Here is a 24,091-nt window from a genome sequence, read left to right as displayed (position 1 = left end):
AGCACCACCCCAGAGCAAAGGATTAAATTTACGGGGACCCACCTCCTCCTGCCTCTCCCAGAAATTTGTCACAGGGCGGGCACCCATCCCTTAGGGCTGCATCACCAAACACTGACACGGGGGTCAGAGAAACAGCGCAACACCACCAAGCCAGCCCACCCCCTTCTCCCCCCCCCTCGCCCCCAGCCTCCCCAACTCTCCCAAGCAGAGACAAGTGAAGCAGAGCAGGCAGTTGGGAGAGCTGGACTGGGAAGGCGAAGCCACAGGCTACAAGAATGTCACATCGTCCTGAGACTGGAGCCAGCGCCAGTGGGCATCGTACTCCAGGTGCAGTTTGCTGTTGAGTTTGCAGTTCTCAAAGTCAGCCTCAGCTTTCCAAGCCTTCCCACCCGGGTTCCCCTTTCCCAGCCTCTCCCCGGCCCCTGACAGCAATTTGGTGTCTCTGCCTGGTTCCAGAGAGGAGGGCTGCTGGCCCAAATACCCGTTGGCCACCTGGGGCTCCTTAGCAAACTGGTGATCCTGGGGCAACCCAGGCGGGGAGAGGTCCACGTGGGGCCACTCATGCTCCGCTTTGCCCTTCTCTTGCTTTGCAAAACCCCTCTCAGGGTCGATCCTGACCCAATCCTGCTCCGCCCTGACCAGGGCTCTGCCCGGTGCAGATGCAGCGGCGGTTTCGGCAGCGTTTTGGGAATACTCATCCATGTCATCGGCCAACGTGTCCAGGTAGCTACCAACGGAGATGCTGTCCAGCCTGTCGTTGGGGTCCTGCAGGCTGTCCCAGCTGCCCCGCCGCGAGGTCGCCTGGCTTTCCACCAGGCTGTACTGGCTGCTGGCCAGGCTGCTGCAGCGGCTGGTCAACGTGCTCCTCTCCTCCAGCAGCCACTTCACCGCCTCGATGCCCTCGTTCACCATCACCAGCTGCTGCAGGATCTTCACGTCAACCGCTCGCAGGTAGGCCTGGTGGGGAGATAGAGAGCGTGGGGCTTTTGAGGGGACCAAGGTGACCCCGGTGGCCGAGGGCCCCAAGTCCCAGCCCACCCTGGCAGAGGTGTCACCGCGATGGCTTCGGGTCTCCTGAGCTACTTTATGAACAGCACAGCATGGGAGAGCACCCTGCAGGGAACCACCCCAGGGGACCCTGGCCAAGACCTGGGGACACGACCATTGGGGACCAATGACTTATGGCATCCACTGGCCACCAACCCGCTCAGGGAACTAAATCCAGGGCACTTATATCACTGTCTCCTATGGGGACACGGGTAAGCGAGGAACTGGAGGCACTGGGTGCAGATCTGAGTCCAGAGCATCCCCCAAGCCCTGGGAGGCTGCTGGCAGGGCAAGAGGACCAGGCAGGGGCATTGCTCAGGGCAAGGGTCTGTCTGGACCATCAGCAACTCCCCGGGCTGTTTTGGTCAGGCTCCTTCATGCATTTACTTTTCTCATTCTAGGGTCTGATCCAAGCCTGGTGACAACGTGACTTAGCAGGATTTGGAGCTTGAGACCCAAATCACTCCAAAACCAGGGGAGGACTGTGGGGGGACAGGCACTGCTGATCACACCACTCGCCTCACTGACTCCTGCCCCTCCGAGCCCGGGAAGCTCTTTGCAAAACTTCAGTTGCTGCAGAAACATCTGTTTTCCTAACAGAAAGCCCCGCATGCCAAGACATTCCTGTCTGTGTGATACTGGCCGCCAAAAGCCACTGGATTTCCCCTGCGCAGGATGCAAATATTTTGCCGGGAAAGGGAATAAGGTGGCAGCGGGGGGAGAGGGAGAGAAACCCACTGCAGGACAGGTACAGGCAGCCTGGGAGCTGCGGATGCCCACGGACTCGTTCACAAACACACCCTGGCCCCAGCACCAACAAGCTGTAATGCAAATCTATGCAGTCCCCCGGGATAATTTCTAAGCACAGCGCCCGGTCCCCAATATCCGGTACCCTCAGAGTCACCCGCCCGCCCACGGGTGACCTGCCAGTCCCTCGAGACCCCTGCCTCCAGTCCCACAGCAAGCACAGCAACAAAAGCATCCAAGGAAGGAGCCTGGGAAAAGTCCAGCCAGGGTTTCGGCACGTGACGCCTCTCAGTCGAGAGGACACAAAAAAAAAAGGGATCTCCCATCTCCTCCCCACGCTCCTCAAGCTGGATTTAAATAAAAAATAGCAGCGATGTGCCTGGATTGGGGCAGGAGCCAGCTTTGAAGTGCAGAAACTTCCTTTCTAGGCAAGTTATTTCAGAAACTGCCTACAATGGACTTTTCTGCACACGCTGCTAAAGCCTCTGGCCTTGGCAGGGAGAAGACGTGGGAGGAGGAAGGCTGGGAACCCCTGATGGGGGGGTTCCCCGTTTTTCTCTGCCACATGCAACTGTGGCTGTCAGAGATGCCAGGGGAGCCACCCCGAGAGCAGAGGGTGAGGAAACGCTCCCCGCACTCCATATCGTTTGCTGGAAAGAGTTGGCCATCGATTCGCTGCTACTTCAGGCCAGCCTGACCCACCCCGGTTGCACTCCAAAAAACCCCCTCTCCAGCAAGGCAAGGGTAGCGTGGGAGGAGACCTAGGTCCAGCTGCTCCCTATACTCCTCCATATGCGGTCATGGGTACACCGCACCAACATCGTACCAAGAACAGCCGTACAGGGCACCGTCACACTCCTCCTCACGCTCTCTAGGGGCAGGCAGAGTGGGGAGAGCATCCCCGCAGGGGGGATACCGTCCTCCTCCCCTCCCCAGCACGCATGAAACCTGCAGGCACCTTCTCCCTTCAAGACATCTAGCCCTAGGGATAAAACATCCTCCTCAGACCGGGAGGCAAGAGTGGGTTTTTGCTGCCTTCTCCTCCCACCGCCCCCTCCCAGGTCAGCTTCTCCTCTGAGCACTGGGTTTGCTGGTCTCTGCTGCTGGGAGGGGAATTTGGGTTCCTGTTCATGGGGATGGGGAGATGGGGGGAGCCCTGTGCTGGGTTTTGGGCACCCAGGTGCTGTTTCCAGGCTGCTGCCCTGGGTGTGAGGTGTCCCAGCTTCTTTACCGGCCAGCGAGAAGCAGCAGGGCAGAGAAAGGAAAAGTCTTTCCGAGCAGAGGTTAGTAACGCACGGCCAAAGCCAGACCTTGCAGACTGTGGGACGACCCTGCCTGTACCTGGGCAGAGCAAACACCATGGCTGCTTCCTCCTCCTCCTCCTCCTCTGAGCAACCCAGGGCCCGCAGACCTTTCTCCTCTGGTCAGAGTGCAGCCTGGAAGCCGGTGCAGAGGGAGGATGAAAGCGGAGGGAGGATGAAAGTGGAGGGAGGATGAAAGCGGAGGGACGATGAAAGCTTTTACATGGATGGGAAACATTGAATCGGGCAAAGCACCGGTGGGGATGGCTCAGGCTGGGTGGGTCCCCAGTCCCCCGAGTGGCAGGCAGGGATGCGGGTGTATTGTATTTAGCCTCTTTCCCTATGGAAACGATGCTTATTCCTGCCCGGCGTGTGTGTGCGTGGGAGAGTCCCTTCCCCCAGCAACACTTGAACCCATTGCCCAATCTCGCCACGTTTCCCGGAGGCGCAGGCATCGCCGGTATTTGCTCCCTCCACGAAGAGAGGGAGGCGAGAAAGCTGCCACCAGCACTCCCACGGTTCCCGGGAAAGGCTGCCACCGGAGCCCAACCCTTTACTAGCCACTGGAGAAGCCCCAGCAGGAAGCGAACCCCGGGAAAGCTCCCGGCGATGCTTGTGCCTTGTCACCCAGGGGGTGACACCCGGGGGGGGGAGGGGACAGGCGCGCAGGACCGGACCCGCCACCGTGCCCTTGGCGAAGGTCCCTGCCCTAAATCCCGATCCCCGGGACACCCCGGTCCCCGCCGCAGCCAGGGCCCGGGGGGTGCGTGTGGTGTGGGGGGCAGGATGGAGGAGGGCAGAGGGGTCCGTGGGACCCCGGGGGGGGATGCTGCTTGGGCCGGGGGGCAGAGAAAGGCCGGGAGGGGTATGGGCTGGGGGCTGTTAACCCATACAGGAAAGAGCAAAAGGGGGGGGGGGGTCCCCAAAATGCAGGCAGAGCGCGGGGCACTATTAGGGGGCTGTTACCGGGGGGTGGCAGGCCGTTGCCCGGGGGGGATGCGGTTATCCCGGGGGGGACGCTGTTATCCGGGGGCGGGGGGCAGGCAGTGCCCGCGGTGCCGCGGGACTCACCAGCTCGAGGCGGAGCGCCCGGAGGCGGTCGGCGAGCGGCGGGCGGGCGCCGCGGGCCGGTGCCGGCGGTGCCGGCGGTGCCGGCGGTGCGGGGGCGGTCTCGGCCCGCAGCCCCCGCAGCAGTCCGGCGGGCGGCCGCCGTCCCACCTTGCTGGCCAGCTCCCGCAGGTCGGCGGGCAGCGCCTCCCCGCCGCCCTCCATGCGGGTGGGGCGGCGGCGCCGCGCGGGGCGGCGGCCGCGCTGTCACCCCGGCCCGAGCCCCAGCCCCGCCCCCGCCCGCCGGCCCCGCCCTTCGCTCCGCCCCCCGCCTCCACCTGCCCGCACCGGGGCGGGGGGGTGGCCGCGCACCAGCGAAGTCCGCCGGGGAGAGCAGAGCGGCGCTGGGGGGCGGAGCCCGGGGCGGGGCTGTCTCCGGCTCCGCCCCCGCGGCGTCTCTGCGGCGCCGGAAGCGGCGCGGCCGCGCTGGCGCTGAGGGTTCGCGGGGCGGCGGCGGCGGCACTGCCGAGCCGGGCCCTGCCCTGCTCAGCCTGGCCCGCCCCGGCCCCGGCCCGCCTCAGCCTCGCCGCAGCCTCGCTGCGTGGACCGTGAGTAGTGCTGCCGGCACACACCCTCCGGGCCGTACCGCCCGGCTCCCCGCCCCCCCGGGCTCCCCGCGGTCCCGAAGCGCCTGGACACCCCCCCCCCCCCCCGCCGCCACTGCTCCGGGAGGGCCGCCGCTCCTTGCCGCCTCCGTCCTTGGACGCCTGGCTCTCCCTTCCTCCCCCCCGCCCGGAGCGCCTCGGTCCCCTTCGCGACCGCTCCCCGCAGCCTTGGGCCCCCCGCCCCCGAGTGCCTGGGTCCTTCTGCGATACCCGCACTCCTCCCTCCGGCATCGCTGGGGTCCCGTTGCCCTTCCCCTGAGGGCTCTGGGTTCCCCAGTCATGTCCCGCCCTGGGCGGCTGCTGTGGGCTCCCCACCCTCTCTGGCCCTGCTGGGGGAGGTCTGTGCTCCGGCTGGGCCCCTGGCTCTCCCGGGCCTCTGCATCCCACCCCAGGCCCAGCAGGTTGCATGGGGAGCCTGGCCTCAGCTGGGCACAGCCCCTCTGCCCCAGGGGTGCTGGGATCTCCAGCAGCGCTATGGCCCAGCTCTGGTCCCCATGTCTAGGCTAGCTGCATCCCCACTAGTGGGGGTGGTGCTGCTTCACAGTCCTGCTGCTGCAAGTGGGGAGGGTGCCTCTCCCAACCAAGGACCCCACAGGCCAATATGGCCAGTGTTGGCACCTGCATAACACCTGCTGGTCCGGGGCCTGTCACCGGCTCGTGCCTCTTGGCCGCTTTTCTTTTCCAGAGTCTGGGAGTGGGCCTACCATACTGCAGTGGCCTTGCTAAGGTGTTGGTCTGGAGCAGAGGTTCTCACTGACCCATGGGTTCAAGGACTTCCCATCACCTTGCTTACAGTTCTCCACCAAAGCCTGGCTTCCTGGATCGCTCCCGGCAGGGCTGGGGGTGCTGGCAGGCAGGGAGGCTCCATGGGGCTTTGCTTATGGTACATGAGTGTCATTCATGGCCACTGCTTGTGCCATGCCCTGTCTTTGCTGGGGAGAGGGTTTGAAGGGGCTCATCTCCCTCACCCTGCACCCATCCCATCCTGGCAGGGAGCCCCGATGGACATGAAAGCGGACCAGCACGCACCCTGACCCACACCCCATACGGCTGCCCCTGTGCTAGCCCCAATGACTATGGACGAGTGGAAACCCAACCCCGCCATCAAGCCCCACAAGAAGCGGAGCTGGTACCTTGCCTGGAAGTACAAGCTGATGAACCAGCGCGCACTGCGGAAGCTGTGTCAGGTGAGTCACCCGCAGGCCTGCGGTGGATTAGAAAGGATAATCTACAGGATTTGCAAGTTTATGGAGCAGCTGTGTGGATGGAAGTGAGTCTGCTGGCAGTCCTGGGTGAACTAACGTGCTGGGAAAGCATAACCTGTCCCCCAAAAACCTATGTCCAGTGGCTTTGTGCTCATGCATGGAAGGGTCTGCCATGTCTAGCAGCTCCTTCCAGCTGCAGATGGACCTGTTGGGTGGCTATGGCAGGAGATGCAATTATCCAGGGGTCCTTGGGAGGGTTTCAGCTATAAACCTGACCAATTCCTCCCCTCCTGGTTCCAGACCCATGCTGAGTGCAGCAGGGCTCAGCCTGCAGTGGGAAACCACTGCCCCGTTTGGTTTGCAAACCAAGCCTAGTATAAGGCACAACAGGTGGACAGAGAAAACACGGCTGGGTAACAGGATCTCGTGCCCTGGAGGCAGCTGGTGTCTGGGAAAGCCCCAGGCCTGGTCACTTGTGCTGTAAAACAGCTAATCCTCAGCGGAGCCAGCATCCTGGGGGGTGTCTGGGGGCATAAGGACAGGAAGGGTTTCGCCCCATGGTAGCGAGCTGCAGAAAAGGGGCCGAGCTGCAGAAAAGGGGCCGTTTCTGAGATGAGCAGAGCTCGTGAAATCTGGTAGTTGGTTGCTGTGGGAGGGAGCAGGGGAGGGTTTTGCATGTGCCTGGGAGGACAAAGGCTCGCGAGCGCTCCGTGGGGAAGGAGACTGCTTGGTCCTGCGTCCCCTGGGGTGCTCAGGGCTTAGGAATGGGCCTCGTCGTTCACTAAGGCATGCTCATCGTGCTGTCTGCTGCTGTCATATCTCTCCTTTATGGCACTGCTGTGGCTTAAAACAAACATGAAAATTGGGCTTAAAATATGTAAACTAGAGCTGCAGGTATGGAGTAGCAAGGTCTACAGCACCTGGGCCTCTATCAGCACCTCTGACTGAGCCAGCCTCGCTAGACCCAGCTGCTGCTCTTGCTTAGTGCTGCCTTGTTCGCTCTGGTCACTGGGGCTGCTCCCCCATGTCTCCAGTACTGACCAGGGTGGAAGGTCTGGGCAGGTTGGTAAGGTGGCCTTGCTGCTGGCCACCAGGCACAGCCTGCTCCTCGCTGCAAGCCCAAGGCTCTGTTCTTGCCTAACTGAAAGCTTTCTGTGCACAGATCCCGAAAGGTGCTCATACTCCTGAGTCAACAGCAAATCAACAAGCCAAAATGCCATAGTGACGTTTATATCATCATACTGTCTGGTTTCCCGTCTTCCTCAGTTACTTCTTGAACCCGTTTGGCTGCTTGGCAGGGATAGCAGCAACACGTAGCTTTGCAACAGTAGCTGGCCAGGTAGGGCAGGGATCCTTTTAGTGCTTCTCACCAAGGGCAGGCCTGTGTGTGATCTCAACCCCGTACCAGATCTCAGAGAATCAAGGGTCCTAGACCTGAAAAAGGCACAGATTTTTAGGAAGTAAGCTGTTCGGGGGTTGAGGGGCAAGGGAAGAGTCTCAAAAGCACCTAAGACCTGTCTCAACATCACCTTGTGGGGGAACCAGGCTATGAGCAGCCTCCACCAACCTCTCCCCTCCTCTCACTTGGTTGCTGTGACATCTCCATGCTGAGTCTTGGGATGCTCTGGGGAGGTTAGTAGGATCCTGAGCTTGCATGGCTGAAGGCTGAAACCTGAAACTATCTGGTATGTCCAGAACGTGGCTGGGCCAAGGGGCCAGAGCTTTTGGGCCGTGGGATGAATCTGTCAGCAGCACATAGCAGTCAGATTTGGGCCTCTGTGGTGGCTCTGCTGTGAGCTGGATGGACCCTCCTGGCGTGGAGGTTGGTGGTGGGGCCCTGCATCGGTGTTAGCTTTAGGGGTAATAGCTGCTTAGGGCCTTTGTGTCTAAAAATCCGGTGGCAAAGCCTTCCCTCGCTGTGTGACTGTCCAGGGCAGCTTTTGGGCTCCCTGCTAGAGCTGTTCCTCAGCCCTAGGGCAGGGCTGTAGCTGCTGGGCAGGGACTTTGTTCCTGTGCAGAGCTCCATGGCCACCACATGGCTGCTGTCACCATTCCACGATGAAGAAGCACCTGGGCCCTGAGTTACACAGCTCCCTGGGACAACTAAAGACAAATTGCTTCAGCTGAGGTCTTGTCTTTCAATCCTGCATCCCAGGCCAGCATTGCAGCTCTAAGACCATCCTGTTGGCTGTGGCCAGACATGCTTTTGCAGCTTATACCTGTAGGTGGATTATTTCCTGACATGGGATCTTTGTGGTCCAAGTCTTCCTGTGTGGCTCTGCCTCAGGAAAGGCCCTTTTAGTGTGGAGTAGTTTCTGCTTTATGCTGGGTCCAAATACCAGGAAAAAGACTGAAATTGAGGAAGAGAGGGGCAAGATACATTTAAGTAAATATAGGTGCTTGTAGAAATGTTGTAGTCTTTTCTCTCTCCTCTTGGTCTGGGAGTAACAAGGCCATGGGCAATGGTGATGCTCACATTGGGGCTTCCCATGGAGTCCTCCGTAGCCCCTGGACCTTCCCATAGCCCTCTGTGTTGGCATCCACACAGGTTGCCTTGAAGTTTGCTGCAGACAGTAAGGCTGCGGGCTGTTCTCTGCAGCCTGTGGCACAGTCCAGTTTCCTAAAGTCAGACCTCAGCTTCTTCCCTTTGCCTCGCTTTAGTTGCACAGCATCTCCTCTCCCTCTGGATACCCTGAATACATCCTCTGGTTGCAGAGGGAGAGATGAGTAGTGATGCTGCAGGAGTGGCAGAAGTTGAGGTTACCGTGAGGAGCTGTAACTCTGAATTACCAAACTGTTTGCCTGCAGAGACCCTCAACCTTGATGCAATATTTTAACAGGAATCTTCTCGCACATCTGGAAGCAGGGATACGTTGGAAGTGGGTTAACTCTCACATATCAAAAAGTCAGTGCTCTCCAGCTGATGAAAGCACTTCACCCCAAAACTCGGTCATCTGTATTTCTTTCTCTTCGCCTTCCCCCAGAAGAAAGCAGGGGGAATAACAGATGCTTATGATCCCTTGCAAGATCTCCTTGGAGTGCCCTGCAGCCTTTGCCAAGGAGGTGGCCTGATCTTGGGGTTGTTGCTTACAAGTTGCTAATGCAAAGCGTCCTGCATTGCAGACAGGTGCTGTCCTCTTCCTGCTTGTGACTGTAATTGTGAACATCAAGTTGATCTTGGACACCAGGAGAGCTGCTTATGAGGAGGAAGAGGAGTCTGCACAGGACTACGGTGAGGGGCAGCATCTTGCTTTTCTTTGAAAGCAAGGAAACCAGAGGAAGGGAAGTAATTTCTTTAAATCAGAGCAAACTTGTGACCAGTTACAGCACAAAAGACAGGTTGATGCATGTGGGTATGACAAAAATGAATAGAAAAGGCTGTTCCCATTCCTGGTCTCAAGGCTTCATCACGTTTGGCTGCAGAAGTCTGTGTGGGGATAGCTGCGGCCAAACCTGTTGCCATTTTGTATTTCCCTTAACCTGCCATCCCTGTAGATTCTGACCTGTGGCTTGTTGGGCTGGGATACCTGGTGGGCATGACCTTCTGGAAGCTCGGCTGGGCTATTACCGAGCAGGGACAAGCCAGAGGTGCCTTGGCTGGTTGAGACCAGGCATTTCTTCCCTGTAGATGATGAGATGCTGAATGTGGAGGTCCCTAGGCACCCTGTCAGCAACAAGAAGGTCTTGGATGTTGAGGTGTACTCCAGCCGGTCGAAGGTCTACGTGGCTGTGGATGGGACGACAGTAAGTGATGGGTGCTGGCTGTCCCTGTGAGCAGAGGGTGGATGGAGCTGAATGGGTGAAGCCTCAAGCAGCAGGTGGTGAGAGCACTTTGGTGGCTGGCAAGAAGGTCGGGAGTGGATCCTCCCCCTGCCTACAGGACTCTGGAGGTGTTGTCCCGCCTTGTCTTCTGCTCTGGCATCCATCACTGCCATGAGCAAAGCCAAAATGTCACAGGAGAGACTTGCCCCTTGTTTGGGGGCTGTGCTGTGCTGAATGGGCAGGGAATAAGAGGTCTTGGCCTATGGTTCTCATTGCTTATCCACTTGCAGGTCCTGGAAGATGAGGCTCGGGAGCAGGGAAGAGGGATCCATGTCATCGTCTTAAATCAGGCTACGGTAAAGCATCCCTGTGTGTCTGCATTTGTCTTTCTTACTGGGCAGTGTTTGTCTTTGTTCTTTAACTGTTGGGTGCACGAGGCAAAGGGCAGCCAGGACGGAAGTCTGCGAATGCTTGTTTGTTTGTAGTTTTCAGAGCACAACAGGGTCACCCAGAGAGTCCCTGCAGTGCTTGCCTAGCTGTCCTTGGGGAGCAGGCAGGAGAGGAGTTGTGAGGTTGGGTAATGCTGTCCCATGGACCTCAGTGCATGTCATGCGTGAATGCCCAAGGGCTGAGCTTGCCTGGGGACTAACTCCCTGGCATACCAGAAAAGTAACTCATTGTGTTGCTCAGGGATTGAGACTTCCAGGACAGATTTCCATAATTCTGCATGCCCTGGCTGTATAGCATTTAAGATGCATCTGACATTTGAATATCAACAGGGTCACGTGATGGCCAAGAGGGTCTTTGACACCTATTCTCCCCATGAAGATGAAGCCATGGTACTTTTCCTCAACATGGTTGCCCGGGGCCGGATCCTGATCTTTACCATTAAGGTATGTGACCTTAGTGTCAAAAGAAAAAGTCACCTTGAGTCAGGACGCCCTAAAGCTCATCTGGGCCGCTGCCTCCTGAATGTCATCAGGCATTCCCAGGGCTAAATGTCACATCCCCACTGGGCTACACCTCCCTGGCTGGATCACCTCCCTTGTCCTCTCGCTCCCCTTTGTTACTACAGATACTACTGTGTGCCCAGCAAGGCAGGAGAGCAAAAAGCAGATGTATCAGAGCCTGCAGCAATAAACAGGTTAGGTGGAGAATGGACATGATGAAATATAAGGATGTGGTGGGACCCTTCTGGGTCCCGGTTCCAGGCTTTGGTGGGGGCAGGGTGGGAGCACTGGAATGTGCTGGCTCTGGGCTGCTGTGTGAGCAGCATTGTGCTTCTTCAAGGTTTCGGGTTTAGCTGTGTGAAGTGTTGCTGGACACATGGCCCTGCTTGAGAACAGTTTGGTCTCAAGGAAACAGGAGTCCCTGACTCTTCTGACCTCCCTGTGGGTCATGATGAAGGCACTGGCAGGTCTAGTGGCACAGAGACCTTAGGAACCTGCTCTTAAACGTTTCTGGCTCAGCTGGTTTAAGGGTAAGAGTAGGCCCTGTACCTCTTTGGTATTGATGGGAGACTTTCCTTGTCTGCTTAAGGAGACAACCTCAGCTGCAGGATTGTGTTTTGTTCCAGGATGAAGGCTCCTTTCATCTCAAGGACACAGCCAAGAATGTCCTGAAAAGTCTGGGGAGCCAAGTTGCACCATTCCTGAGCTGGAGAGACATGTGGACATTTGTGGGAAAGAAGGGAGGTGAGTCTAGCACAAGCCGGGAGAGGGTTGATGGCCCCTTTTTCAGGGAGAAGCCAGGTGACGGCAAACCCAGCCCATCCCCAACATGCTGTATGAGCAGGGAACAAGTCACAGGGAGCGGCAACTCCGTTCCTGGAGGTGAGGGCGGGGATGGAGGCAAAGCATGTCTCTTCAGCAGCTCACCAGAGACTAATGGGAAGAGGTGCCAAGCTGCCACCCAGAGCTACAGCCCATGGTCATGCCTTGACACAATGGGAATGGGCCCTTCCAGACAGTCCTGACCCTGTGTCCCTGCTCCAGGGGAAGTATACGGGGAGAAGCATGCCAAGTCGCCTGCCCTCTCAACATGGGGTGACCCTGTGCTGCTGAAGACAGAAGTTCATCTGACATCTGTGGAAGGTAGGAAGTAAGATCCGCTCTGTGGTGCCAGGTATCTCTGGGATGTGTCTGCCTGCTGCTCTTGGTGGTTTTGAGTCAAAGCCATGGGTCTGTTAAAAACATCCCAGGATGGATTTAAGGCTGTTTGAGACGGGTATGGTAGCTTTTAAAATGGGGCCAGCTTCCCTTCTTCCTGCTTCCATGGCAATTCCAGGCATGGTTGTTGAGAAGGGTGAGGATGGGGAAGTGGGGACGTGGTCTGGCCATTTGTCACCTCTCCAAACCAGGCCTGGTCCAGTCTTTTCTGACTGTTGGCCTTGAACATGGCCCATTGCTGCTCAGAGAGGCTATATGATGGGCATGGCTTCTGAATGGCTCCTGTGGTTATACCTGGCATCTGGAAGTGTTGCTTGTTCATAGTAATAAGGACTGGCTTGGTGATGGCTGAGCCCAAGGAGAGCCGTCTGTGTGGCAGTGCAGCCTGGAGCATACAAGGTGAGGCCATGGGGATGAGCAGTCTTTTTTCTCCTTGGTGCCTCCAGATGCTGAGTGCCATTGGCCCGACACAGAGCTGAACCGCCGCCGGAAGAGGTTCTGCAGCAAAGTAGAAGGTTATGGCAGTGTCTGCAGCTGCAAAGACCCCACACCCATTGAGTTCAACCCTGATCCTGTGAGTGTAGGGGCAGAGTATTCAGGGAAGGCTTCAGGAGAGAGGGCTGGGCTGGATCAGGTGTGTTTGCAGCTCAGATGCAGAGACCTGTCCTTAAGCTCCAGCTGAGTGGTGAAAACTGTCCCTAGGCAAGCTCTTAACCCCAGCAAAGGTAAGGTGAATACATGTGGTCAGATCATGCTGGGGAAGGGGAGTTCCCTTGCCCTATGTCTGCCCTGAGCTGCCAGGTTACCATGACTCTAGGGACATCAGTGTAAGCAGGAGAGCCTGTACATTTGGAGATGGAGCGGTTATCATGGCCTTTGGGCTGTCCTTGGCACAGTGCTGAAGGGTTTGGACAAAGGTCTCTGGGTCAATGCAAGCTGGGATTGGGGAGCTGGATCTGAGGTGGGGTGAAAGGGGAAAGCTGGCAGGGTCTCCATCAGTGCTGAGTGGAGTCCTACTTGGTTAGTGTGGTCCTGAGCCAAGGGGTAAGACTATACAGCTCTGCTGTTTAACAGCAGGGCCGATTCCTACCCCTTGGATCCTGCTCTCAGTGGCATAGAATCATTTAGGTTGGCATGGCCTCCCCCAGCCCCGCTCACACACATTTTTCTCTTCCAGCTGAAGGACAATAAAGTCTTCAATGTTCCTGTAGCTGTTATTGCAGGGAACCGCCCCAACTATCTGTACAGGTAAGTACTTCCATGGGACACAGCTTCTCTGCTCTGTGCCACAAGACCAGACATGGCCCAAGCCCTCCCCTTCATCCTGCTGGCAGGATCCAGCCTCTTCCTGGGGTTGCATGAGCAACGTGGACAGACCTGCCTGGACAGATCCCAGGGTCCTTGGCAATGGGAAAGGGAAGAGCCCAAGGGCGCAGTAGGTCCTGTTCCCTTACCATGCACCCTTTTCCCCACCCAAAGAGATCCATACCCCTCTGCTGAGTGGCCTGGACCCACTGGGGGCTGTGCGCTCAGGCCCCTTGATCTCTCCCCAGGATGCTGCGCTCCTTGCTGTCGGCTCAGGGCGTCAATCCACAGATGATCACAGTCTTCATCGATGGGTACTACGAGGTGAGAGCACTCCCAGAGGTCCCTGTAGCCAGGTCCTTGGTCCCCCAGCCAGGAGTATGTGGTGCTGGCCCAGTCCGTGGTGGGTGGCAGGCTATGAGCCCCTTCAACCCTTCCTGCTGTGGATCACACTGCTCCTCACCTGCTCGTATGCAAAGTCAGTCCGCTTAGCCAAGCCATGGGTGTGGCTAAAGCTGCCTTGGCTTCTCCAAAAGCCCAGATTTTACATTCTTATGTCAGAAAGAGGGCGGTGTGCAGGAATGGGGTGGTCATGCTGGGCTCTCCCCATCCGCCTTTCTTATTTGATGAGTATCACCAGCCTGGGTGTAACACCGCCTGTTCAGCTCCCTTGCATGAAGCAGAACGAACCAGTCCAGCTGTGCCTGTCCAGCTTCACTCTCAGTAAGAGGTGAAGAAACCCAAAACGATCTGTTTTCACAAGGTTCGTGAAAGCTGTGGCCAGGTAGAGGAGAGCTGGTCCTTTAGAGGGCCTTTAGACCTTCCCATCAGCAAAACCTTATAAAGCCCTGGAGGATCCCACTGCAAGCCCTGCCTCTCTGGCAGTGGGATGTGCTTTGGGACAGGCCTTTGGCATCCTAGTAGGTCTCAGGAGCTTTCTAGCCCTCATCTCTGCAGCAGCCCATGAGGTATTGTCTGGTTGCCTTGTGATGGAGGTGGAGAAGGGAAAAGGCTCATTCCCTTGCAGGCCTCTCCCACCACTGCTAGGTTGTGGGACTGGGAGAGCTGGTTTGTTTATGCAGGCTCTTACTGCAGCATAACAGAGTGGTTAAAGATAGCAGCATCCATTGCCATGGCAACTGGACCAGCATCCCTCAGCTATGAGGGGGCAGCCTGGATGCTCGTGCTGCCATGGTGGATTGCCAGGGAAAGGGGGAACGGTTGGTGCAATGGAAGCTCCTTCTCTCTTTTGTGGCTAGGAGGTGGGATGGACAGTAAGGGGATAGAGAAGGCCTTGGTGGGGCCTTCTTGGGGCAGAGATATGTCAGCCCAAATATGGATTACTTCTGATCCCAGTGCAGATGTGCTTGGTCGGAGAGGTCTCTTTCTTGGCAACTGTGAAGGAAAATTAAGTTGATTATGGTTTCGACATTAAGCAGCTAGTAGGTGTTCCTGGCTATACCTGTTTTCTTTCTGCACTGTCCATGGGGGCCTGGGGATTTGGGCTTCTCAGATATTCTTGGATACAACTTTGGGTCTGCAATCTAGCAGGGCTAACAAACTTATGGTGATACTTAAGGGCTGAAGGGCCAAGAGGGTTTGGCGAGTTCCTTGCTGTGGGGTCTACAGCACAGCATCATTTTGAGCCTTACTTGCCCCCAAGAGAACAGCCACATGCAGGGGATCCCACAGTCATATTCTTGTTGTCCCAGGGAGCTGACGCTATCAGAAGGTGGGGAGAGTGTATCCAGACCTACGCATTTGGTGAGCTTTGTACCTTTCCGTTGCAGGAGCCAATGGATGTCGTAGAGCTGTTTGGCCTCTCAGGAATCCAGCACACTCCCATCAGTATTAAAAATGCCAGAGTTTCCCAGGTGAGAGACCTTTCCCAAATCCTGGGAGGGTTATTTCCTGGGACCTGGGATAGCGTTCGAGGGAGGCAGGCTTAGCCCAACATCTGTGCCAGGCTACCCCTCCCTGTGGTCCGGGGGTTGATGCCAACACAGGCAACGATCTGTCTTTTCTTGTAGCACTACAAAGCCAGTCTGACTGCAACATTCAACCTGTTCCCGGTGAGTGAGACTTCTGCCTGCGCTCTGTCTAGCTGCTTGCCCAAGGGAGCAAGACAGCACAGGGTTTCCCTGGGAGAGTGGCATCTGTGACCCCCACCTCACGGGAGCTGGAATTGGTCCTGTGGGGCAGGAAACAGCACAGGCAGGGGACACTGCTTGGTGTCTCTTCTCTGTCCTGGTCCTATCCTTCTGACATCTTTCCTTGCCCTACAGGATGCTAAATTTGCCGTGGTTCTGGAGGAAGACCTTGACATTTCTGTTGACTTCTTCAGGTAAAGCTGTAGGTCCCTGAACTCCTGTTTGGGTGGGATTTCCTAGAAGCTCTCTGGCTGGTCAGGAGAGGCCAGGTCACCTATCTGAGGCTCCCAGGCAACAGCCATAACTGAGTTCTTCCTGCAGAGAGTTTTGAGTCCACTGTCCTGGCATTCAGTGCAGGGTGACTTCAAGGTCTGGGATCTCTTCCTGGTTTGCTTTTTGGGGGCAGTGATCTATTCTGTACACACACGATTAGAACTGCCCCATGGCAAGAGGACGGGGACAGCATCTACCAGGGCTCCAGTTTTTTCATAAGGAGGAGGGACTCTGATGGAGCAGGAGACAATGTAGTCCTCTCCCCATGGTGAGATGCAGCTTAGCTTGTTTGGGTGCTCCTCCCCTGATCTCATGCCAACATCAGCCATCTCAGCCCAAGAGGTTGGGTTAGACAGTCCCAGTGGTTGGGGGTGGTTTGTCCCTTTGTGGAGAATTTGCCTTGGTTTCTCTGGGGGAAGGAAGTTTGACCAGGGACCGGACAACTCTTTTCTCAGCTTTCTGAGCCAGTCAATACACCTTTTGGAGGAGGATGAGAGCCTGTACTGCATCTCAGCTTGGAATGACCAGGTGGGTCAGGGAGGATGGTGGAGTAGGGACACCTGCCCTGTGTTGTTCCCATGTCAGGCTGGGGTACAAGTTCTGTCTGTGAAGTGGAGTGTCCCCCCACTATCATCCTAGGTGGGTCTGTCTCCCCAGCCCTGAACTGTTTGGAAGTGCCCCAGCGAATCACCATCCTGTCCCTGCTGTGTGCTTCCCAGTGTCTGTCCCCTGCTCCCTGTGCTGGGAGTCTCCATGGAGCAAGATGCCTCCTATTTTAGCAGGGTAGGGGTGCATTCAGGATGCTGAATGCTCCCCATAACATCGCAGGGCTATGAGCACACAGCTGAGGACCCCTCGCTTCTGTACCGTGTGGAGACCATGCCAGGCCTGGGCTGGGTGCTCCGGAAGAGCCTGTACAAGGACGAGCTGGAGCCAAAGTGGCCAACCCCTGAGAAGGTGAGTACCCTAGAGGGACCCTGTCTTCTGCACCCTTATCTATGCCCATCAGCAGTCCCTGATCATCACCCAGTCCCTGTGGGTACAACTCTTGGAGGGACCCTGGCTCTCCCTGAGCTTCCACTGGGAAGGATGCCCAAGCAGAATGAATTTGGGACAGACAGTAACTTGAGGACCACAGAGCTGGCTGGAACAGCCCAGGCAGGCTGTGGCCAAAGGGACTGGAGCTGGTGTGTGCAGCCAGAAAGGTCCCTGGGTGGCCACACTACCAAATCATGCCCCAGAGTTGAGTGTGAGTGGCAGTTTCTCCTCCCCAGCTCTGGGACTGGGACATGTGGATGCGGATGCCCGAGCAGCGGAAGGGCCGGGAGTGTATCATCCCTGACATCTCACGCTCCTACCACTTTGGCATCGTGGGGCTCAACATGAACGGCTACTTCCACGTGAGTGACCTCCCTCAGCCCCCAAGCCCCGTCCTGGTGCTGAGCTCTGACTCAGCCACCTTTCCAGATAGCAGGGATGCTTGAGGTGACCTCCAAGTACTGCTGACTCCTGACTGAACCCTGTTTTCCTTCCCTCCTCTCTCTCTTCCTCCCAGGAAGCCTATTTCAAGAAGCACAAGTTCAACACAGTTCCGAATGTCCAGCTTAAAAATGTGGAGAGGTGAGTGCTGGTCAGAATGAGATCTGAATGAAACAGTTGCTTGACCTGACCCTTGTCCCCTTGTGCTGGGGATGTCTCCCTTCCGGAACAACAGCCATAACCTCTAGCCCCAGCACACTGGCCTCCACTGGGGAATCCTTGCGGTGGTTTTTGTGAGGTTGGGTTCAGCTACTCTGTACTCCTGGTGGACGTGTTGAAGGGTCATGTTTTTGCTGCCGTATCCTCCAAGATGTGTGGCAGTCCCTGCCCTCCGCTCATCCCTCCACCCTGCCTTTTTGTGTTACACTGGGGCAGTCTTAAGTTTGGATCATTTTGGGATGATCCCTGCTTATCAAACTGTCTGGCTCTGCCCTGATCTCTGTTCTCTCTCCTCCAACAGCTTGAGGAAGGATGCTTACGAGACTGAAATTCATCGTCTCCTGGGGTAAGTGCCTGCAGGGAGGTTGGGAGACCATGGGCACACTGGGTGAACCAACCAGGACAGAAGAAAGGTTGGAGGTGGCCCTGGTAGCCCCAGCCATCGCTTGCCTGTCTGAAGTACCCTGCAGTGGGAACAGGGAGGAGGTGGGGTCCCCTCTCACTCCCTGTTCTGTTTCCACAGTGAGGCTGAGGTCTTGGACCACAGCAAGAACCCCTGTGAGGACTCCTTTGTGCCTGACACTGAGGGCAAGGTCTATGTCATGTTCATCAGGATGGAGCAGGAAGCAGATTTCACGACCTGGACGCAGCTTGCCAAGGTGAGGCTCCTGACATGGCCCATCCTCACCCCTGCACTGACCTCAGCATCGCTGGGAAGCATCTGGCTGTTGTTCTTGGTTTTGTTCATGGCCTTGGATGCAGCTCAGCAAATGGACTTTTGCTGCCCTTGGGTGGTATTTAAGCTTTTGGTGTTTACAGAAGGCCCTGGGTCATCCAGGGCAGATGCTTGGTTCAGTGGAGATAAGTCTCAGGACCTCCCTGTGTGGGAGCCCAGAGTCTGAGCTTGTCAGGATGATTCCATCACTTGCCTGGAGGTGATGGTCAAACCCCCTGTCCTGAGGCAGGAATGGGAGCAGGTTCCCCCTCTTCTCTCACTGACAGTGGCTGGAGGGGCGCTGCCCTGATCAAGGTGCCATCCTCTCTCTACCGAGTCTCGATGAGGGCAAGGGTGGTGGCTCTTCCCTTGCCAGGGGACACCTGGCCCTGGTGCCCATCCCCAGGCTCTGATGCCTCTTACTCCCTCCCCACCATCCTAGTGCCTCCACATCTGGGACCTGGACGTCCGCGGGAACCACAAGGGGCTGTGGCGTCTCTTCCGCAAGAAGAACCACTTCCTCGTGGTGGGGGTCCCTGCCTCCCCCTACTCGTGAGTATCACGGGCACAGCAACCTGGGTAATCCCCCCCCATCCTCATGGCACTGTTCTCTGCCCAGGGCACTGCATCATCTGCTTCTGTCCCAGCCCAATCCTGGGGCATACCACCCCTCTTCTGAATCATTGCGGGGGGACATGACAGAATAGGTGCCCAGGGCTGGAGGATGTCCCAGTGGGAAGGAGATCAGGCCAGGGAGGCAGGCAGGGCTGTTGGGAGTTGGGGTCCTGAGAAAGACCACCACCCCTGCCTGTTCCCACCCAGCCTCCTCACCTGCAGGTCCAAGAAGCCCTCATCAGTGACACCAATCTACATGGAGCCCCCTGCCAAGGAGGAAGGGGCGGTGGCAGTCCCAGTGGTTGCTGCAGCAGAGCAGACATGAGACTGGCAGCCAGAAAGCGAGGGGGACTGGGAGAAGACAGAGACCTCCACGGTGCAGAGATGGAGTTGGCAGCAGCTCTTGGAGGCTGGTGACTGGACATGGACTCCCATTTCAGGCTGCAAAATGAGACCTTGGGCTTCCTCCAGGCCCCTGTTGTGGTCTCCCTCTCCCTCGCACGGGACAGGGTCTTTCCCTGTAGATATGCCACCCCCCATCCCAGGAACTTTTTTTTTTTAACACAGACTCTTTACTAATGCTGTTCGTGTTGCTCCCTGGCTGGGCAAAGCTGGAGGAAGGAGATGCTCAGCTGGGGGCTAGAGGAGGCCTCAAAAAAAACCTCTACTTCCCTTTTTGGCCCCTGAGTCCTGAGAAGGCAGCATGCTCATGTGCAAGTCCTGCAGCCTACCAGCTGGGTGTTATTTGTTAACTCTTGCCTGGCTGGCTCTGTGCCCGGTGGTGAATGCGATGATGAAGAAGGGATCTTCCAGCATCTCTTCTATTTCCTGCACAATGGATGCACCTTGAAGACTGTATGTTTGGTTGGACATCTCCCTGCGCATCAGCTTTGCTTCCTGGGCTGCAGACACTGATGCAGCCCAGCTCATAGGCAAAAGGGAATACTGAAGAGGAGCTGAGCTTGCTGTGGATGCATAGGGGACACCCCATACCCAGCACGAGGGCAATCAGGTGCCCCTTTCCTTTCTCTGCAGTTCTGGGAGCTGGAGCTGACTATAGATGGAAGTGGACCAGGCTGTGTGCTGAGGCTCGGACTGTCCTCACCCACCTTCTCTGTGGGGAGCAGCCCTGCCCCCCCAGTGGTGGGAGATGGGGTGAAAGTGCCTTGCAGAGTGAGATGGGAGCAGCCAGCAGGCATCCCCCCAGCTGGAGGGGCAGGATGGACCAGGGTCCTCTGGAGCGAGAGATGCTGAGCTCTGGCGTGGTCCTTGCCTGTGGTACTGTACCCTGTCTCTCCCTCCTCTCTGGCCAGGTACCCCCAGCTCTTGCTGAAGGCAGAGGGAGTTTGTTCTCCTGAATCCCCACCCTTACTGTGGTACGTTAACTAGCAGGGAATCTGAGCTGAGCTGGGATGGGCAGCCTGGCTCTCCTGGTGTGGTACACCCCTCATGCAGAGGGAGAGGGAGGGGGTCCCTGTCCCCCCTCCTGTGCCTTAGGAAGGACCCCAGGGCCCCCTCCCACCCCCAGCCACTTGGTACTAATGTGCCCCCCCCCACACTGGGGGCAGTTCTGGTCCCCTTGCTCAGTGCACCTCCCTGTCACATCCATGCAGCAAGAGATATGTTCTCTGCCCAGGTCCCTCAGCCTTGAGCAGGTATGCTATGCTCTGGCTTGCCCTTGGGAGGAGAATTGCTGCTCAGCCCTTTCCCTGTGGTCACAGGGGCTCCTCCCCTTCATTTTCTCACTGTGAACTGAGCGTCAGGGTCTACACTACACTAACTTATTTATTTATTGCTTGCGGGAAGGGGAGGATAGCAGGGAAGTGGCATGGAGAGCTGGCAGCCCCCAGCCTGTGTGGGGGCAGTCATGGGAGGTTTGTCTCTTGTCCCCCTGGCTCCATCCTCCGTTCCTCTTCTTCCTCCCTTGTCCAGCATAGGAATGAATAGTTGTGAACCTGGGAAGTCTGCTCCTCTTTGGCCAAAAAGAGCCCTGTGTGGACAGAGCGTAGCTCTAGCATGACTGCAGGGACTCTGACCCGTGCTGTCCCTTGCATGCCTGCCCCAGCAGCAGGGATGGAACAGATGCAGGAGGGGAACAAGAGGGTGCAGGGTGGCACCCTTGAGACTGCTGTACCGGGCTTGGGTTCAACCCTGCCCTCCTCTGCCACCCCTAGTGCTGGTCCTCGAGGGTAAAGCAGGTCCTTTCAGGGCGATGGGAAAGGGACTCCGGCTTCTTCCCAGGGAAAGCAGCTCACTCCCCATACCCAGCTTTGGAAAAACTTCTACCACTCTCCACCATGATGCCCTTTCCTTGGCATCTCTGTTTGCAAGGCCCCCTTTCCCTTCTCCCTGAAACTAAATACACCCCCTTTCCCTTCTTCTCTGGCAGGGCTTAGGCTTGGCTTCCTCCTAGCTCCTCCTGGGGCTGGGGAAGGTGGTCCTATGGATAGGGAAGGGCTAAAGGCTGGTTCCCCTCTCTGCTGCCTGCCCTGCAGCAACCAGGGGTCTGTGGCTCCTTGCTCTCAGTGACAGCAGGACTTGACCGGTGGGCTTCAAGCTCCCCACTCTCCACAGGCCGCGGTGGGCCTGCTGGGTGCTGTTCTCCATCCATCCCCATTCCTTCAGCAAGGCTCTGGTGTGGTGGCCATGGTAGGACTGGGTGTGTGGGCACCCCCAGGGCTTGCTGCTTTATGAATCGGATTATTTTTTCAAGAGTAAACACTGCAAAGCTGTTGAGCCTCGTGTGTTTCATGGCTGGCCTCGTGTGGCCAAGGGCTGGGGTCCCCAGCTCTGGCCACGTGCCTGGAAAGGACAGACCCTGTCCTCTGTGGTATCTCTGCCCTGTGCACTGCAGGGCTAGCCATGGGCTAACAGTGGCCCCGGGGCCCTGCCCTGTGGTTCCCATGCCAGCAGAGGTCCTCCGTGCCGTGCCATGTGGTGCCAGAGCGGCTGGCGCAGGTTTGTGAACCGTTTCCTCCTCAAACTTTATCATTTTTATCTTCAGTAACCAACCGAAACTCTGACCAACTGCCTGGGGCCTCTTGCCTGGCGTAATCAGCTCCGATGCTCCCCCTGGCGCCTCCAGCTGCCATCCCTTGAGAAATACAGACCTGTGGCCCTCGGCTCCTGGCTTGGTGTCCCTTTGGGGGTCAGTAGGGTGAAGTGGCTGCTCATCCTGAGATGGGGGCAGCGAGCTGCCAGCCCCCGCACTTGCACCACGCCATCCACCAATCTCAGCCGCACAGGGCTGGACTGCATTTTGGGCCTCTCCCAAGGGATTTGGCTTGCTTTCCTTTGAGGGAAATGGGGTCCTGAAATAAGGACCTCCTGCCTAAGGTCACAGCAGAAGTAAGGGACGTTGTAGCTGGAGGGGACCAGGCCCCTGCCATCAGCCAGCCACAGCTGGAGCTGACACCTGACAACTCATGTCCTGCCATAGCAGGGCTCCCCAGCTGTCCAGCCCCTGCCTGGTTGTGGCTGGGCATGGCAAAGCAAAAGCAGGGGCTGCAGGAGGGACCTCCAGCAAAACCATCTCGGCAGCACAGCAGCCTTTGCTCCTCCCAATGGGGGTGGGTGCAGGCAGGGGCGAAGCGAAGCCAGGCGAGGAGCTGGCTTGGTCCTGCAGTGAGAAAAAATAGCTGCAGAGCATCCCAGATCCGTGTGGGTGCCTTTTGCAGGAGGCCCACATGACCTCTCCAAATTTCTGCCCCCAAGGGGCAGGGAGCCCTGGGAGGGCTGGGGGTGCACCAGTTTCTGGACCAGAGACCACAGGACCCAAATGAAACTGCAATGGGAGGGTGTTGGCCACCAGCACGGACCAGCTGCCTCCTGCTCCCCTGCCCGCTCCCTGCAGCCAGGCTGGGCTTCTGCCTTCGTGACTCCCACTCTCTCCCCGGGGCCAGGCACAGCTTTTGGGGGGGCACCCCCTTGCCAGAGACTTTCCCCCCAGCTCCAGGAGCTTTGCTTGGCAGCGCTGGAGAGTGCTCTCACCTCCTGGCAGCCTCCCCATCCGCATCCGCATCCGCCTCCCACCGAGGCCAAACCCTGCAGAGCTGCACCCCTGCCAGGGCACTGTGGGCAAGGGGAGGATCCAGCTTCTGGGTCTGATACCCATGGGCAGAGCCCCGCAAGGTGATGCGGACTCAGGTTTGAGACCTGCCACATCTTGCCCACCTCGAGGGACTGGCGTTTGCAAACTGCTGCATTTATAGGAGCATTCCCTCCCAAAACAGAGGGGTGATGCTAAAAGCAGGTTAACCCCCTCAAAGGGGAGTGCCTGTCCCAAGCTGCTGGAGAGCTTTGGCTCATCGCCTGCGGGTGATGGTGATGTGGAGGTTCATTGCCTGATGGGGCTTCTTGGGGCAGTCAGGTTGCTCCCCATCCTGCTCACCTCCTGGCTCAGCCCAGAGGTGCTGGAGCATCCCTGGATGTCCGGAAGCCGGACAGGCAACTGGCCCAACACCTGCCCCCCGTGGGAAGCCCAACCAGCCAGCTCCCACGGTTCAGCCCCACGCGGCACCAGCTTTAGCACGTGCTGCCCAAGTTGCCGGTTCCCAGGTCTCGCCCAGCCCCGCGCAGGCCCCCCACAGCCCAGCCTGCCTCACTTTGTGTAGACATACAAATGAGAACCTGTCCGGGCTGCTCCACATCCCAGGAGCTGGCTGATAATTAAACAAAAGCAAAATAGCCTTGGCATGAAACTTGACCTTTCCGGAGCTTGCAGGGGGGGAAGGGGAATTTTGCATCATTTCTGGTGGTGGTTATTTTTATGCATTGTGCTTGTTTGGTGGGGATCTCTGTGCCGGGGTGGCGGGGAGTGGATGATGGGCTGTGATGTGGGTGACAAAGTCCAGGCTGACCCTTCCTGTGGCACATCAGTCCCTCAGTGCCCCACAGATGGAGAGAAGCACCCTCTGGCCGGCATCCGCCAGGATAACAGACACGGTCCTCTCGGATGGAGGGATCTCAGCGCTGGAGGGACGCCAGCGCTTAGGGTGTGCTGGCCCTGTCCCCATCCCTGCATGGGAGGGAGGCAGTGATTCTGTGCCCAAGCCACCTACATCGCAGCTCAGGGAGCTGATCCCCAATTTTCAGCACCTTCTGCGTTATAAAGAGCCCTGCAACGCCAGGGTGCCCAAACCACTCCCAGGAAGGGGCTCTGCTTGGCTTCTCCCCTTGGTCCTGGCTGCAGGGGGTCCTTCCCCTGCACCCAGCCCATCCCTGTCCCCATCCCCTGCTGTGCCTCCCAGTCCGGGGCTGCCACCTCTTCTGCCCGGACCTAACAAAGCCTGGCGGCGAATTAATCTTCAACTGGGTACCCGGGATTGTTGCCGTGATGGTTATTATGCCGCGTCCTGCCCAGTGCGGTGTTAATGATTAATGCCCCAGGTTTA

The 24,091-nt window shown here is 57.6% G+C and overlaps 2 protein-coding genes across 2 annotated transcripts; one reads left to right on the top strand and one right to left on the bottom strand.

The window, feature by feature from the left end:
* Positions 1-203: 203 nt before the first annotated feature.
* LURAP1 (leucine rich adaptor protein 1) lies at positions 204-4,367 on the bottom strand. The gene is made up of 2 exons (XM_059822249.1): positions 4,167-4,367; positions 204-957 (listed from the first exon to the last, which is right to left on the bottom strand). The coding sequence occupies exons 1-2, from the start codon at positions 4,365-4,367 to the stop codon at positions 268-270; spliced, it is 891 nt and encodes a 296-aa protein (XP_059678232.1). The 3' UTR covers positions 204-267.
* A 351-nt stretch (positions 4,368-4,718) lies between these two features.
* Positions 4,719-20,119, top strand: POMGNT1 (protein O-linked mannose N-acetylglucosaminyltransferase 1 (beta 1,2-)). The gene is made up of 22 exons (XM_059822336.1): positions 4,719-4,750; positions 5,800-5,994; positions 9,136-9,244; positions 9,641-9,756; positions 10,065-10,130; positions 10,554-10,667; positions 11,351-11,468; positions 11,769-11,867; positions 12,389-12,516; positions 13,120-13,190; positions 13,496-13,571; positions 15,038-15,121; positions 15,278-15,319; positions 15,533-15,591; positions 16,126-16,198; positions 16,499-16,627; positions 16,945-17,070; positions 17,226-17,290; positions 17,670-17,714; positions 17,892-18,027; positions 18,526-18,635; positions 18,921-20,119. Exons 2-22 carry the CDS (start codon positions 5,878-5,880, stop codon positions 19,021-19,023), a joined length of 1,986 nt encoding a protein of 661 aa, XP_059678319.1. The 5' UTR covers positions 4,719-4,750; positions 5,800-5,877; the 3' UTR covers positions 19,024-20,119.
* Positions 20,120-24,091: the final 3,972 nt, after the last annotated feature.

This window comes from Gavia stellata, chromosome 10 (genome assembly GCF_030936135.1).
Source record: "Gavia stellata isolate bGavSte3 chromosome 10, bGavSte3.hap2, whole genome shotgun sequence".
NCBI lineage: Eukaryota > Metazoa > Chordata > Aves > Gaviiformes > Gaviidae > Gavia > Gavia stellata.
The sequence above is the reverse complement of the archived record's forward strand: the minus strand, read 5'-3'. Positions and strand labels throughout refer to the sequence as shown.

Bases quoted from the DNA above. Each gene is read 5' to 3' on its own strand.
- POMGNT1 (XM_059822336.1), top strand. From the start codon at position 5,878: ATGACTATGGACGAGTGGAAACCCAACCCCGCCATCAAGCCCCACAAG. The intron at 12,517-13,119 runs GTGAGTGTAGGG...TTTCTCTTCCAG, and splicing joins TTGAGTTCAACCCTGATCCT to CTGAAGGACAATAAAGTCTT. The intron at 18,028-18,525 runs GTGAGGCTCCTG...CCACCATCCTAG, and splicing joins CCTGGACGCAGCTTGCCAAG to TGCCTCCACATCTGGGACCT.
- LURAP1 (XM_059822249.1), bottom strand. From the start codon at position 4,367: ATGGAGGGCGGCGGGGAGGCGCTGCCCGCCGACCTGCGGGAGCTGGCC. The intron at 958-4,166 runs GTGAGTCCCGCG...TCTCCCCACCAG, and splicing joins GGGCGCTCCGCCTCGAGCTG to GCCTACCTGCGAGCGGTTGA.